General features: G+C 44.2%; 1 protein-coding gene across 1 annotated transcript; it reads right to left on the bottom strand.

The window, feature by feature from the left end:
* Positions 1–4,107: 4,107 nt before the first annotated feature.
* On the bottom strand, positions 4,108–14,686 carry S1PR3 (sphingosine-1-phosphate receptor 3). The gene is made up of 2 exons (XM_049769568.1): positions 14,616–14,686; positions 4,108–5,404 (listed from the first exon to the last, which is right to left on the bottom strand). The coding sequence occupies exon 2, from the start codon at positions 5,259–5,261 to the stop codon at positions 4,125–4,127; it is 1,137 nt and encodes a 378-aa protein (XP_049625525.1). The 5' UTR covers positions 5,262–5,404; positions 14,616–14,686; the 3' UTR covers positions 4,108–4,124.
* Between the last annotated feature and the right edge of the window lie 223 nt (positions 14,687–14,909).

Consider the following 14,909-nt stretch of genomic DNA (forward strand, 5'->3'; position numbering starts at 1 on the left):
GTTTTCCATTACTTTTGTGAAACAAAAGAATTACTGTAAAGGTTCCTGTCCTGTTTTATTGCCTATTCACTACTTTTTATTTTGGAGTAGAATAGAATCTACCTTTGAAAATCCCAAAAGGAGTGGAAAACCAAAATCAGTTTCAAGTTTCCTAATCTTTGCTCCATGCAAAATGATCACACCTAATTTATTTGTGCAACATTTGAAGATTTGGATACATCAAAGGATGAAGAGAACTGGCTTCAATTTCCTCCTCATCTTCCATGAATCCACTTTACTCATTTGGGAAATGATGTGGTTTCTGTTTGAAGCCCTTGAGGACAAACCTAGTGCAGCTCTACAGAGGTGGCCCATGGCATTCCTCTGTGTTACTACTGCAGCATCTAAGAAGAGATAACACACAGTTAGGCAATGCTGCACTCATCATCAGTTATGGGAAAATGTGCCTTCGTTTTCAGAATAGCAATGTGTGCATTTCTGATTATGTAGCAACCCTCTTGATTTTTGACTTAGATACTGACAACACTTGGGTGTTAAAGTTTTGCACCCATAGATACAATTTAAGAGCATGGACTTGGTAATTTAATTAGCAGTTTTCTATAAAACACACCTATTACATTTCTGTGAAAGGCTCTGTACCAGTGCAGCATTGCCAATGGTTAAGGGCATAGATAGACACTGCTTTTTTAAATAGTTTGTTGTTTAAATGACTGTCCATGTAAGTCTGTTGGCAATAAAGTATTGTGAAAAGTCTCTCATTTGAATGGTGGATAATTGGATGGGCTGGCAAAGAACAGAGACTCTTGGGACCTTTCTATAGATAGCAGGTACTCTGTTCTCCCTCAAGGAACTTCAAAACAGCCAGAGCAAGACCTGATCTAATTTGTCAGGACTTGAAATGTAAATTCAGTTTTGACAGAAGTCTAACCCTCAACACTGGAATTGACTTTGGAAAAAACTAAAGGCTGAGGTCTTGGATAGTGTTGGGGACATTTCTTCATAAATGTCACCACAAGAATATCAGGACAAACACTCTCCTGTCTGTGGTCATAAAACAGTATCAAAAACTCAAATGAAAAAATAGGATGAGCTCTGACATTCACTTCTGTAGCAAATAGAGCAGAACCAAATGTCTTTCTGTTTGGAACACACACTGAATACCACAACAATATCACAAACTTGTGATTCTCTCCCTATCAAAGGGCAATCAATTGATCTTTGCCCAACTAGTTTGACATATAAAAAGTGGTAAGATAGACCAGACCACCAGAATTTCACTAAAAGGACACTTGCCTATTAATAGAAGGTGTGGATAAAGGTGGTGGGTCATTCTGAAAGTAGTTTAATTCTTGGTTCCAGGGAAAATAGCCAGGCTGCCAGTCTACACTCCACCAGGGTGGCCCCAGTGAAAACAAGCTCCCACAAAAACCCCAACGCAGTTAATACAAAGACAACTGGCTTTATTTTTAATTAAATAATAAATTACTTTTGGTTTCGGGTCACACCCACCAACGCTCAGGGCTCTGCACTCAGAAATCACTTTGGACAGTGCTCAGGGGATTGACTATATCAGATGCTGGGAATGGAACCTGGGTTGGCTGGGTGCAAAGCAAATGCTTTCGTACTGTACCCTTTTATCTCTTTTTTATTTAAACAAACATATTAGACATGTAAGTTCATTTACCAACAGAATGAGATCTAATGCAGCTTCTCTTGGGCTTTCAAATGCTCCACTCTAAATGTTATCCCAAAGGCTCATGAAAAATGTGCCCTTTGATACTATTCTTTTCTTGTATATGTTAAATATGCACAATTTGTCTCAGAATATTTTTAATTCAGGCTTTGGGAAAGATGTTTATAATCTTGAGAGAATTCGGACTATGGTACACAGTGTAATTAATATAACAGAGTGCTCCCAGTGCCAATAAGAACTATCATAGATGTTCTAACTCATTTTTTTGAGCTAATCAAAAAGGCAACACCTAAACTTTTGTTCTGCTGATAAATTTTCTTAATTAATTTTTTTCTACTTAGAACTTTATTGCTTAGATTTTTGAGAAATGCTTCAGATTTCTCATGTTATTTGACAAGAAAATAACCTACTTTTCTGTGATGCAAACAGGTAACAAAATGCCACTGACAAGCATTTTTATATAAATGTATTTATTTGTTCATAGATAATAAAAATAAGGAAAGTGTGTGGTCAATAGGTGGAGATGACCAGTTACCATGGAAATATTCCTTGATAAAAAGGAACTTGGGGCCTGGAGAGATAGCACAGTGGCTTTTGCCTTGCAAGCAGCCGATTCAGGACCAAAGGTGGTTGGTTCAAATCCCAGTGTCCCATATGGTCCCCCGTGCCTGTCAGGAGCTATTTCTGAGCAGACAGCCAGGAGTAACCCCTGAGCACCGCCGGGTGTGGCCCAAAAACCAAAAAGATAAAAATAAAAATAAAAATAAAAAGGAACTTGTATCTGATAACAAATAAGATCATTCCTGTGGGAAAAGTTAGAATATAAGGCTATTCTTAGTTTGTACTTAGAAAAAAAATGTCACAGAACCTGTGAATCTTCAGGGTCTCTGGTGGAAGGTTTCCGTGAGACTCTTTTGGAAGAGGTTTGTTGTTGTTGTTGTTGTTGTTGTGTTTTTTTTTACAAAGAACTAAACATGTTGGGGCCGGAGTGATAGTGCAGCAGTAGGGAGTTTGCCTTGCATGTGGCTGACCCAGGACTGACTTAGGTTCAATCCTCAGTGTGCCATATGGTGCCCCAAAGCCAGGAATGATTTCTGAGTGCATAGCCAGGAGTAACCTCCGAGCATCAATGAGTGTGGCCCAAAAACCAAAAAAAAAATAAAAATAAAAAACTAAACATGTCACTTCAGTACCTATGAGAGCTTGACCAGTACCTGTGTGGTGTGGAATATAGGTACCTTCTCAGGAACCCTTTTATAAAGTAAACAAAGGAGACAGGTTGAACCTGTGTTGAAAGCAAGAAGACGATATCACTTGCACATCACTATATCTCTAATGGATATGCAATCCTCAGATCACTTTTCCACACTGACAATTCAATTGCTCTGACAGTTGCTTCAGAAAGCCAAAGAATCTGCTGATAGTCCCAGATAAATGGTTATGACAACAAGGTACATATTTACTTGCTCATTTTCTTGGAAGAATTAAACTCAACAATGCGAACTTGTAAACCTCTCCTAATTCAACAGAAACTATCGCATTACACAGAGCACTGCTTCCTGTGACCTGAGCAGGTCAATCCCTATGGTTGACTTCCTCCTTCTCCTGAGAGTATTCTTTGCTTGGTTGATTCACAGGCCCTTGGCAAACTGTGGCTGACTTCTCTGTGAGTTAGAGAATCTCTGACCATAGAAACAAGCCAGTAAATCAACTTCTGAAGGAACTTGTACTTATTCAGGGCAGATGAAAAGTAGTGACCCTGATTCGGTCTCTGTTGCCAGGCCTTCAATACATGTTTCACCCGAGAATTCATATAAACTGGAAGTAGCATGTCCAGCTACTTTGCGGTCATCTCCATGTTCTTGGAGGTTCAGTCAGATGTATTAGAATCATCAGTTGGGGTACAGTTTTGTGGTACACATATAGTTCACATATATGTGAACTGAAGGCAGACGCTTGAGACTCAGTGCTCCATACCAGAAATGGCAATATATATATGTGTTGAAGCATATATTCTAGGCTTGTTCTATGGAAAATGATCAACATATCACCCTTCTGTTCTGAGAAATACGTGATTCATCTTGCAAGCTACACCCTTCACTCTTTAGAAGCAATCAAAATGGGGGGGTGAGCTTCAGGGAGGGAAGCTGGTGACATGTCAGCAACTTGATACATTCAAGATGCTGAACCCACACTGTCAAAACATGCTGTCTACACTCAATTGGGCTACTGAGCTCTAGGATTCCACCTTGAGAGATGGTCAGACCTGCAGTTGGCCCGAATGATTTATGGGTGGGTTCTAGCTCTAGAAACACTGTCTCACTGGGGTGAGGCAGATCATAAATAAGAATGGAGCTGCAGAGCTGAACACTGCCCACCCTGGGATCTGAACACACGGAGCTAAAGCTCCGGTTTCTTGAGGCTGATGTCCTCACTGGCAGAGAATTCCATTCTGCAGGGTTTTGTTTCTGTCGGTGATGGTGATACAAGGCAAAGCAGCTGTCTTGGGGAGATTTTCCTTGCTCTTTGATGCAGGGCTACTGTTGTTGCTACTGCTGGATTTACTCCTGTTAGTATCAAGAGCAGGTTGAGATGGAAGGGAGCGTGTCCCCTTGCTCCGGATGAGACAGTTGCACACCAGGCGGAAGAAGGCCCGTCTCATCTCCTTGCTGGCTAGTGTGTAGATGACTGGATTCATAGCAGAGTTGAGCACTGCCAACACTATAAACCACTGTGCCTTGAATAGGACAGGACACTCCTTCACCCTACAGGCCACATCCACCAAGAAGAGGATGAAGAGCGGTGACCAACAGGCAATGAACACACTCACCACAATCACCACGGTGCGCAGCAGGGCCATGGACCGTTCAGAATTCTGGGGGCTGGCCACCCTGCGACTGCTAGACTTGACCAGGAAGTAGATGCGGACATAGAGGATCACGATGGTCACCAGGATGGCCGTAAAGATGCTGATGCAGAAGGCAATGTACTTTTTGGAATAGAGAGGCAGGATGGTGGAGCAGTCAGGAAGGTTGTGCAGGCAATTCCAGCCCAGGATGGGCAAGGCACCCAGCGAGAAGGCAATAAGCCAGCACATGCCAATTAGGAGAAAGACCCGGTATTTCTTGTTTGCATCATAAGGTCTCATTTTGATCATGGTCAAGTGTCTCTCAATGGCAATGGCCAGCAAGCTACACGTGGATGCTCCGAGGGCCACAAACATGCTGCCTTCTCGGAGGAACCAGACAGTGGGAGAAAGACTCAGCGTTTTCTTGCCGGACATCAGAATGTTGACCTTATAGACAATACCAGCCAACAGGTCACAAAGAGCCAGATTGCCAATGAAAAAGTACATGCGGTTGTGAAATTTATGGTTTTTCCAAATGGCAATCAAAACCATCAGGTTCTCCAAGACGATGAGGCTACAGATGATCAAGAAGAGCACGGTGGTGAGAGTACTCCCCTCATCTTTCAGCCTGTTCTCTAGCTTGCCCACGTAGTTGTAATGCTGGTGAAGGGTGTCGTTCCAAAGGGAGCGTCCGGGGAGAGTGCTAAACACCGTGGCCATCACTGGGAATCCACAGATGCTTAGCTCCAGAGTCCAGCAGAGGGCGCCCTCGGAACGTCCATTCCCAGGGAAAACAAAGACCCTGGTTTAGGCTTCCCTGCTGTTCCAGGCCAAATCACAGCTGGGGGATGAAGAACGGGTTCCTGCGAAGACATAAAAGGAAGGAACTCTGTGATGATGAATCACCATCAGAGAAAAAACAGCCGCAAAACTGGAGAAGGAGCCCAAGGCACTGAGACCTTTTGATGAAGCAGCTTAAAGGCCTAGGTGCCCAACCAACTTGCTCAGTGCCTGGCACTTTATGGGGGAATTGGGAGCCTGCAAGGATTCCGTGTCCATGGCCTGTGATCATCCAAAGCTCATGACTCTCAGAATCAAGGCTTCCAGCTGGAAATCTCAAGGCTCTGAGGAACGCCAACCTGCCCATCCCATCTCTTCTGCATGGAGGGTGGGCAAATCACAGGGTCAGTGAGACAGCGCCAGTGAGAAGTAGTCTATCACAACAAAACTTTGGACAGAGGCCAGAATAGGGTCCCCCAGACTTCTGACACCTCCCAGTGAGATGTGGAACAGCCACAAGAATGGAACCGTCTCCCCCAGCCCTGAGGTCTGTGAGGGAGAGGCAGAGCCCAGAGATGGGTGCCGCATGAGGGTCCAGGTGGACTCTGGGTTACTTTGATGGTGATCAGCAGCACATGGAACCAGGGAAAGAAAGAAATGCGTCCGCCTTTTGCATAAGTTCAAGAAAGAAAAGAATCTTAGCTAGATTTTACTGGACCCCAAAACTGAATCAGTGTTGTGAGCCCTGTGATGCCAGCCTGAAGGCATTCATGAGATATGAGCTGAAGAACTTGACCCTCCTATGCCTATGCATTTCCATAAATCCACGGGATTTTATTTTAAAAAAGGTTTTTATCCTTTTCCTGCTAACCTGAGACTTCCCAGTCTACAGAAGCATGCCCATTGACCTCCTGGAAATAAGGCTTTCAGTGGGTTCAATTTTAAATTTAATTGACTGGAATAACTTAAAGATCTAATTAAGATCCAATGAGTTAATTGAAGTCATTTTGAGTATACAGTGTACAACAACCCCTAATTTGGTGCAAGACAAATGGCTGTTCTCTAGTGATATGGGCATGTGCATGCATTTTGGGGGGTAGAAAATATAAACCTATTGATTTGAATCTCATTCCTGAGGCACAAATTGAAGTACAGAGGGGGATAGTTCCTGAAAAAAACAAAAGGCTAAATAGTCCATGGGTGAATACACTCCAAACTGTTTCCTATCCATGGGATGTGATACCTGTATCCACATTCTTTAGATTCTCTGACTTCAGGTTGTGATGACCAATCGCTTCTTCTCAGAGAGACTTTTTTTTTTTCTCTTTTTTTTTCCAGTGTCCTGGGCTATAATGAGCAGAAATCTGCATCCTACCTAGAACTGCAGAATTGCCTCTGGACTGCAGTGGATTTTGCGTCAGCGGCCAAGGTTCAGGGAGGCCTGGGGAGTCAAGTCTGACACCTCCTTTAACTTCAAAGGGGGCAATCAGATTAGGTCTCAGGCAGGTTGATGCAGGAGAATGGAACCTGCAGGGCACTTCTGAATTCCACAGTCGAGGTATCCATGAAAACTCTAGCTCCATGTCTCCCTTGGTAGAGGTTTACCCATACCAGGGGCACCTCCCCACCTTGGGGAGAGGGAAGCCCTCCTCATACTGGTTCTCCACCTGTCTGGAGTGAGGTCTGGCAATGGAGGTAGTGAAAACAAGAGGTCTGACCAAATTACCCTGTGGCTGCTGCTGGTGGTGGTGGCTTGTGTATTGTGTATGCATATATCTGTATATGTTTGTTTATGTGTGTGTGCCACACTCCCATGAGCTGTCAGCACACTGGGCTACTCTCCATTTTTACTTAATTTTTGTCTGCCCTACAAGTCCCAAGTGAAATCCAACCTGCCTTGTATTATTTTCTGTAACCAATTTAGAATTTTCTCTCATGCTACACACCACTTCTTTTTTGTTTGAGGGCCACAGTCAGAGGCACTCAGGGCTTACTACTGGCTCTGTGCTCAGGAATCACTCCTGGTAGGGCTCAGGCATCATATATGGTACCAGGAATTGAACCAAATTGGCCACGTGTAAGGCAAGTGCCACAAACCCTGAAACATTTCTCTGTACCAGGTGACTACCTTAATTAATTATTTATATTTGTACTAGATCTGGGGTCACATGTGACAGTGCTCAGGGCTTATTCTTATATCTGGTAGTGCCCAGAGAGTCATATGTGCTGCTGAGAATTTAAACTAGGGTTGGCATCATGCACAACAAGCCATGGACTGACTCCAATCCCAGCAGCAAACCATTTCTAAAGATAAACTGTAGTCTTTTTACAAGAAGTAAGCACCACAGTAGAATTCTCTCTTCTGTGCCTAGAGTGACTTTTTGAAGACTCGTGTCACAAGATGAGGTTGCCAATATCCTTCCAGTCCTGTGTTCCTGCTTTTCTGTATATTCTTTATTTGAAGCACTGAAGAGAGAATCCACATCCCAAGCTTAATTCCATGGTGTGGAATAGTGTGAGGATTATTGTGGGGATTATTGCAGCCAGGTCAGGGCTACATCCCTGCAGTGATTCCCACCCCAAAACCACGTCCTGTGGTCCCAGGGGGGAAAACTCACCATCTCATCATGGCATCATAAGGAGCAACATTAAGAGTGGCCACTTCTCCCACTGCAGAGAGCGCCCACAGCTACCTCAGCTATTCCACAAACCCCCTCTCCCATGCCAAGCACTCTTATCTAGTGGCTGCTCCTTGCCCACACCACAGCCACACCCACTTGCACTCAGGAAATCTCTAGAACACCCAACCCCCTTTCAGGGATTTTTGTCCCAATAACTCATCATGGCACATCTGCAGATAAACTCAATGACATCACCAGAAGAGTCATGATCAAAAGTTGACAAGTATGACCTAAAAGCAAAAACTTTTATCTTTACCACATTGGTTTGCAGTGTTGCCTGTCTCTTGGGAATGCTTTATCACACCTGATGAAGAAACTTCTACACCTCAGTTTTCCCTATAAACCAGGCAGTTTCCTACCCTCAAGGTTCCCTCCAGGCAAAACTTTAGATTTTGCTGTAGACCTGACAACAGGAGATGAGTATCTGAGGGACAAACACTGAACAAGGGCCTCAGGAGTGAAGAGCAGGGGACAGAATGATAGTACAGTAGGTAGGGCAACTGTCTTATACACAGCCAACTTGGGTTTGATCCCTGACATACTATATGATCTTCTGAGCCCACCAGAAGTGATTTCTGAGCTCAGAGCCAGAAGTAATCCCTAAGCACCACAAAGTGTGGTTCTCTCCAACAAGAAAATGAGAGAAAATCAGAGAACAATTAAACAACCAACTATAGATGGCATGAAGTCCCACCTACCATGGAGTCCTACCTACACTTCCCTGCATATGAAGACGACTTAAAATGATTGGGCAGTGCCAAAACAACCAGAAAACAGAGAAAATTAATACTCCTGATAATAACAAACTAAGCACCATAAAAATAGTGAAAGTCATGGGACCCAAGTGATAGCATAGCAAGTAGAACATTTGCCTTGCACACGGCTGAACTGAGTTCAATCCCCAGTACTCTAGATGGTTCCCGGAGCCTCCCAGGAGTAATTTCTAAATACAAGAGTCAGGAGTAACCCCAGAGTGTGGTCAGGTGTAGCCCCAAAACAAAAATAAACAAACAAAATAGTGAAAAATGTGCCATAGACCCACCCAAATCACCCATCCTGAGGTGACTATACTTGCCCATTAACCTGGTTTATCATTTCCCTTCCTTAATAAAACTAGGAGCATAGTGTTAGCACATTTTACCTAATATGAAAGCATCTGTGTTTTGCAAAACTAGGTAGTAGCTTGCTCTCTGAACATCAGGAGAAAGTAGAACCCATTCGGAACCTCAGGCTCTGAGTCAGGTAGGGAAAATCTGAACATTAATAAGTCATCAGATAACTCTCAGGGTGAAGTTTGGGTTCCCACCTTATAAGAGCAGGGTAACACTATTTCTGAGTTTGCTGGGGGAAACTGAAAGCTCCCCTGTGGTAGCCCTTCCCAACCCTAACCTTGAGGGCAGTGAACAACAATGCAGTCACTGTCACTGCAAGTTACAACAGAACAGCAGGCAAAGAAAGTCAGCTTCTCCCTACAGAGAGGGAAGAGGATCCCAACCTCCAGGAGACCACTCCTTTCTGTCAGTGAGGATCACCACCTGTGACTATTTCTGCCAAATCCTGACTGTCACACCAGTAGCACCATTAGGCTAATATCTGTGCTGCTGTTTCTTGCATATTTTGTTTTGCAGCTATACCCACCATGCTCAGGGATTACTTTATGTTTTGGGCTCAAGGATCACTCCTGGAGGTGCTCAAGGTTTCGGGATTAAACTTTGGTCAATTGTGCACAAAGCACTACCTTTCTGGTCTGTGTGCTGGTGGTTCTCCAAGTACAGCCAGCTGGAGACCCAGGGATTCCTCCCAGGGCTCCCAGGCTAGGGGTGGCTCATTGTCCATAGTTAATTCTTCACTTGTCCCTAGCTACAGATGTGTTGCCAGACCAGCATAAGGTCTCTCTTTAGCAGCACTTTCTATCTTTTGAGGTTGTCTGGTTGCCCAATCACTGTGGGACAGGGTTTTGCTCTGAGAGTCCCTGCAGCTACCCACTGGTGCCCTGATACCTGGTATCTATTGGAAGCTGGAGATATTTCCCATAAACAGAATATGAGGACACAGACAGATGTTGCACTGAAAAAAGCTGCCAGGACATACCCTCTGTCTTGTCTTAGTGAGGTCTGATCAATGTTGAATTTCTACTTGAATGCTTAAAAAGATAAAGCCCTAAGTTGAACATTATGGCTTGTGTACTAGCACATGCTCTCCATCTCTATAAGCCAGACATGCACACTGGGAGCACACAGAGAGACAGATGTTCTACAGTGTCCCCCAACTGTCCAACTGCTACAGAGCTGCTCTGGACAGGCCTGACTCTGTTTGCAGAATTCTTTCTTGCCTTCACAAGTTGTTCTAAAATGGCTTGGCACCTTCAATTTCTCTGTGCCCTACCTGAATGAGGATTTTATGTCTGCATGTTCAGAGAGGTACATAGTCTAGGCCTCCCATTTCCTTAGATTCACCCCAGAGTCATTACCTCGGAGGTTTTTTGCTTCATGCTCATTAAACTATGATAATCCATTCTTCCTCAAAGAAATTATATGTCAATATTATTCTTTCATCAAAAATAAATAAAGTGTCTTCTAGAAGGCCCTTGGTAGCCCCATAGACAGTATCATGTCAGTGGGGAGCTCATTCTCTCCAATCCGAAGGGCGTATCCACCAGGATGGTCAGCTGGGGGCTGGCCGATGGATTCCAGATGGTTTTTCTATGCTACTGATTTATTTCCTTTGTACACATCAGTTTGAAAACTAAACAAAAGATAAAAAAAGGAGAAGAAAAACCATAGAGGAAAGTATTTTCACAGGTTGTGAGGAGCTCTCTCCCACTCCCTCTTTCTCTGTCTCTCAGAAAGTGAAAAAAAAAAATCATCGGCTAGTCAGTGAGGAATTTTGCCTTGCAGGATGTAGGATGCTGTATTTTTCAAAGATCTCTCCTCCCAGAAAAATCAACTCACTTATACTCCAAACTGAATTAAATCACCAAGCATTTTCTAACAAGCAAAATTTCTTGGAAAGCAAGATTTTTGGAGAGTTGTTTGCTTGAAAGAATTTAGAAAGGAAGTCAAGAGTTGTCCATGATTTGGCCTGGCAAAAATTCCTCTGCTAATGAGCATGTTCCCTAGTTTTGTGTTCCTTTAGAGTTCTCATTGTGTTTTTATGGGTAGATTAAGGCCAAGGGACTTCACTTCACACATACAGATTTGCCTGATTAATACTTGCTCCAGCCATGGCCTTAGTGGAGTTATGGTGAGACTACCAGTCTTATAGATGAGCTAAAGGAGAATATCCTTAACTTTCTATCCTCTCGGGAGCACAGAAATAAATTGGCCTTCTGGCCAGATTTCTGCTTCCCAGGATCTTTTCTTCAAGTTATTCTCTCTACATCCCAGCTTCAAATGTGAACTACACATCTCAGCACACTCCAATGAGCACCCAAATACATGCTGTGTCTCACTCAGTAGGTTCTCTGAATACCTAGGCGTGTCCATCAAGAGGCAGCTTCCTCTGCCTTTTTGCCTTTTCCTAGCTTGTTCTAAGTAAGGGGACAGAATTGAATTTCTATGAAGATGGCCTAGGACAAATGAAGGTGTATGAACTCTTGAGGCCCACACAAGGAAGCAGTGCCCTGCCCTTGAGAGAAGAATCCCTTTATCAGGACTCCGAGACCTGGCCGGTCCACAGTGGTCTTTTACCCACTTCTGCAGATAAAGAAAAGGAAATTGGATTTGGGTCAGGGGCACTGTCCCTGGCAACACAGCTCAAAAGACTTGTTCTAGGCCAGATGTCTTGTGTCACTGAAGGTTATGACCACATTAGTGACACATTCTTCTGGTGGTTACCACTTTCTTCCATGCTCTTCTCCCAGATATAGCAAAGGCATTGCCAACAGCCTTGGACCCACTTCCCTTCTAGCCACCTGCTAGCTAAATGCTGGCATATGATCTGGGCCTTCCATGAAAATGAGGGAAGAACTCCCTGCTGGCTGGGAAACCTTGAGAATGAGATTGGTGAACTGACTCTCTAAGGACTCTCTAAACTCAAGGGTTCAATGGGACACCAAAGCCAGCCCCTGGTGATACCAGCCCCACTAACATCTATTGCTGCTCTACCCAACTCCTGCTGCCTTCTTTTAGAGGCCACTCCTGCTCTACAAAAATGATGAAAACAAAGATTTTGAGTGGCCAGTAGCTATAAACACAATAACTAAATATATTATTAACTAAAACTAGAAAGGCTACTGCTCAATGCAACCTATTATCTCCAAAGCCAATGGGAAATCTCTTTATTTTACTTTTTGGGGATATACATGGTTGTCCTCTGGACTTACTCCTGGCTCTGCCCTCAGGAATCACTCCTGGACTTCTTCAGAATCTGTATAGGTGATGCCTGGTATGGAAGTGAGGTCAGCTGTGTCCATACAAGTCAAGAGCCTTCACCACTGTACTATCAGATCACTCTGGCCCCTTGTGAGAACTCCTTAAGGCAATGATTCAATTCGATGGCAAGAAAAGAATTAAAAATTATTCCAAAACTGGTATGAAAAGAACAGTAAGACTAATTGCAAGGGAATAGGTTCATAGAACGTAGCATAAGAGAGTACTTGAGGATGGTTGGCTGGTTATGTCACGTTCAGTCATAGTCTACAGTGTTGGAAAAGCAGTGGAGTTCAACAATAGGACAACTCCAATTTGTTTTCAAGATCAAGTTCTCAATTTTTTTGGTAATAAGAGAATTTGCCTACACTGTCTGGATTGATAAGTTTTAGTATATGGAAGAGGAAGTACAGAATCAAATTTGTGTAAATATTTCCAAAGAAAGGAAGATGAGTCTAAATTTGAAAAATCATGAAAGCATTAGACCAAGAAACAAGATTTCTGGAAAAGGGATTATCTTGTCTACCCCTGGTAGAAAATTCAGCCATGAACTTAGCTAAACTCACAAACCTGTGGAGGAAAAGAACAGATTTGAAGTTAAAACCTGTTTCAGAGAGCAAAATAAATAAATAAATAAATAAATAAAAATAAATTAAAAAAAGAAAAAGAAAAAGAAATCTGTTTCAGAAATCACCTCACTTTGTGTTGTTGACCTCAGGGGCAGGTGGCCGGAACCACTAGACCAGCAGGCCAATGTGATTTTTGCAAAGAAACCATACAATGTGGATCTTAAACAGCAATTATTCAAGCTGGCATTGAGCTTTATTTATGTCATTTCAGTAAGAAACTGTGCAAGTCTGGACATTTTCTTTATCTCTGGGAACACCCATCATATCACAGCACCAGAAGTACACCTCTTGTACCAACCACAGACACAGCATCCTTCTTAGTAATAGACCACATGATCTAGTCTTACTCAAGTGTCTCCAGGAATTCTTTTTTTTTTGGGGGGGGTGGGGTGAGGTGGAAGGGGTGGGTCATACCAGGTAATGCTCAAGGGTTATTCCTGGCCTTGCACTCAGGAGTCACTCCTGGCAGTGCTTAGGCCACTATGCTGAAGATGGAGCCCGGACCAGTCTCCTGCAAGGCCCTACCAGCTGTATTATTATTACTCCGAACCTGAGGAATAACTGTGCTTGCAATACTTTTCATCGGCAAAAAAGCAGGATGTTCCAAAGAATCAAAACTATGAGCGTAAAACTAGATACTAGGTCTACAACATCGAATGTCCAGACTTGAGAACAGTGCCTCATTCTGGGGCTCCTCAGTGCCTCCACAAATTCTTCAAGAATGATCTGCGGGTTAAGTATCTGCTCAAGAACCTATGAGTCCTTCATTTTTAGACTGTGTTACACTAAACAACAATACAACAATAAAAGGTTCCTCTTTTACATCTAAATATAAAAGACACCAGAGAGAAAGCTGACATTTTTAGTGCCCAGTGAGAAAGGCAGTCAGGCTTATGTCACCAGTTTGTAAGTTAAGTTTCCAAGTTTTCCTCCATCAGGCCAGAGAAATACAAGAGTGGACCCCTCCTTCCTAGGCTCTGAGTCAGTTATAAAAGCACATTCTGACCATGGGCATCTGTTTTTCCTCACGGTAGAATTGTGCCTTCCAAATCCCATTTGTTCCGTCTAAGATACAGAAGCAAACCCGGCATTTTGATCAGTCAAATAAATACCAGTGAATGCTTTTCCAGCAGTCACCACCACGAACTTGGAGAGAGACCCGAGTGCTCGGTCTGGGAGGTAACAAGCTTAAGGCATCCTCTCCTCCACTGGGAGAAGGCACAGCTCTTTTTTGTGTTTGTTTTGGGGACACACCAGGTGATGCTCAGGGATAACCCCTGACTCTTTGCTCAGTGGTCACTCCTGACGGTACTGGAGGTGGGTGAGGGGACTATATGGGATGCTGGGCGTCCAACCCGAGAAGGCGCATTCAAAGCAAGCGCCCTAGCCGGTGTGCTATCTCTCCTTTTAAAGGTCCTTTAAGGGCTGCGAAAACTGAGCACCCACAGTGGCCTTTTGCTCTGTTCCCCGTCGTAAAGGGCCGCTCAGGGCTGGGGGAAGGCCGAAGGGGTGCAGGCGCTCAGCCACGTCACTCGTGCAGCCTCTAGAATTGGAAGAGAAAAGCGGTCCCCAAATGGTCCCCAAGGCTTGCCCTAGTAGCAGCGAGTTACTCACCTCTGGCTGGACCCGGGACGGGCATCCTAGAGCCCCCAGCTCTAGAGCCACGCTGGAACACGGATGGTCCCGGGGTGTGTTTTCGGGTCCGGAGAAGCTGGGTCCTGCTTGTTCTGCCACGGCTCTTGGCTCCGACTTTCTGTCGCGTGTCCCCAGGAACGGCCGCTGCGCTTCTGCCGTCTCCAGCCCCAGAACAAACTTCCAGCGGCCCTTTGGGCGGGGCCGCGCTTGGCCCGCCCCTGGCTCTGCGCCCTTGTCCCGAGCCCCCCTCTATCGGGCCTCCCCGCCTCGCTC

This window comes from Suncus etruscus, chromosome 3 (genome assembly GCF_024139225.1).
Source record: "Suncus etruscus isolate mSunEtr1 chromosome 3, mSunEtr1.pri.cur, whole genome shotgun sequence".
Lineage (NCBI taxonomy): Eukaryota > Metazoa > Chordata > Mammalia > Eulipotyphla > Soricidae > Suncus > Suncus etruscus.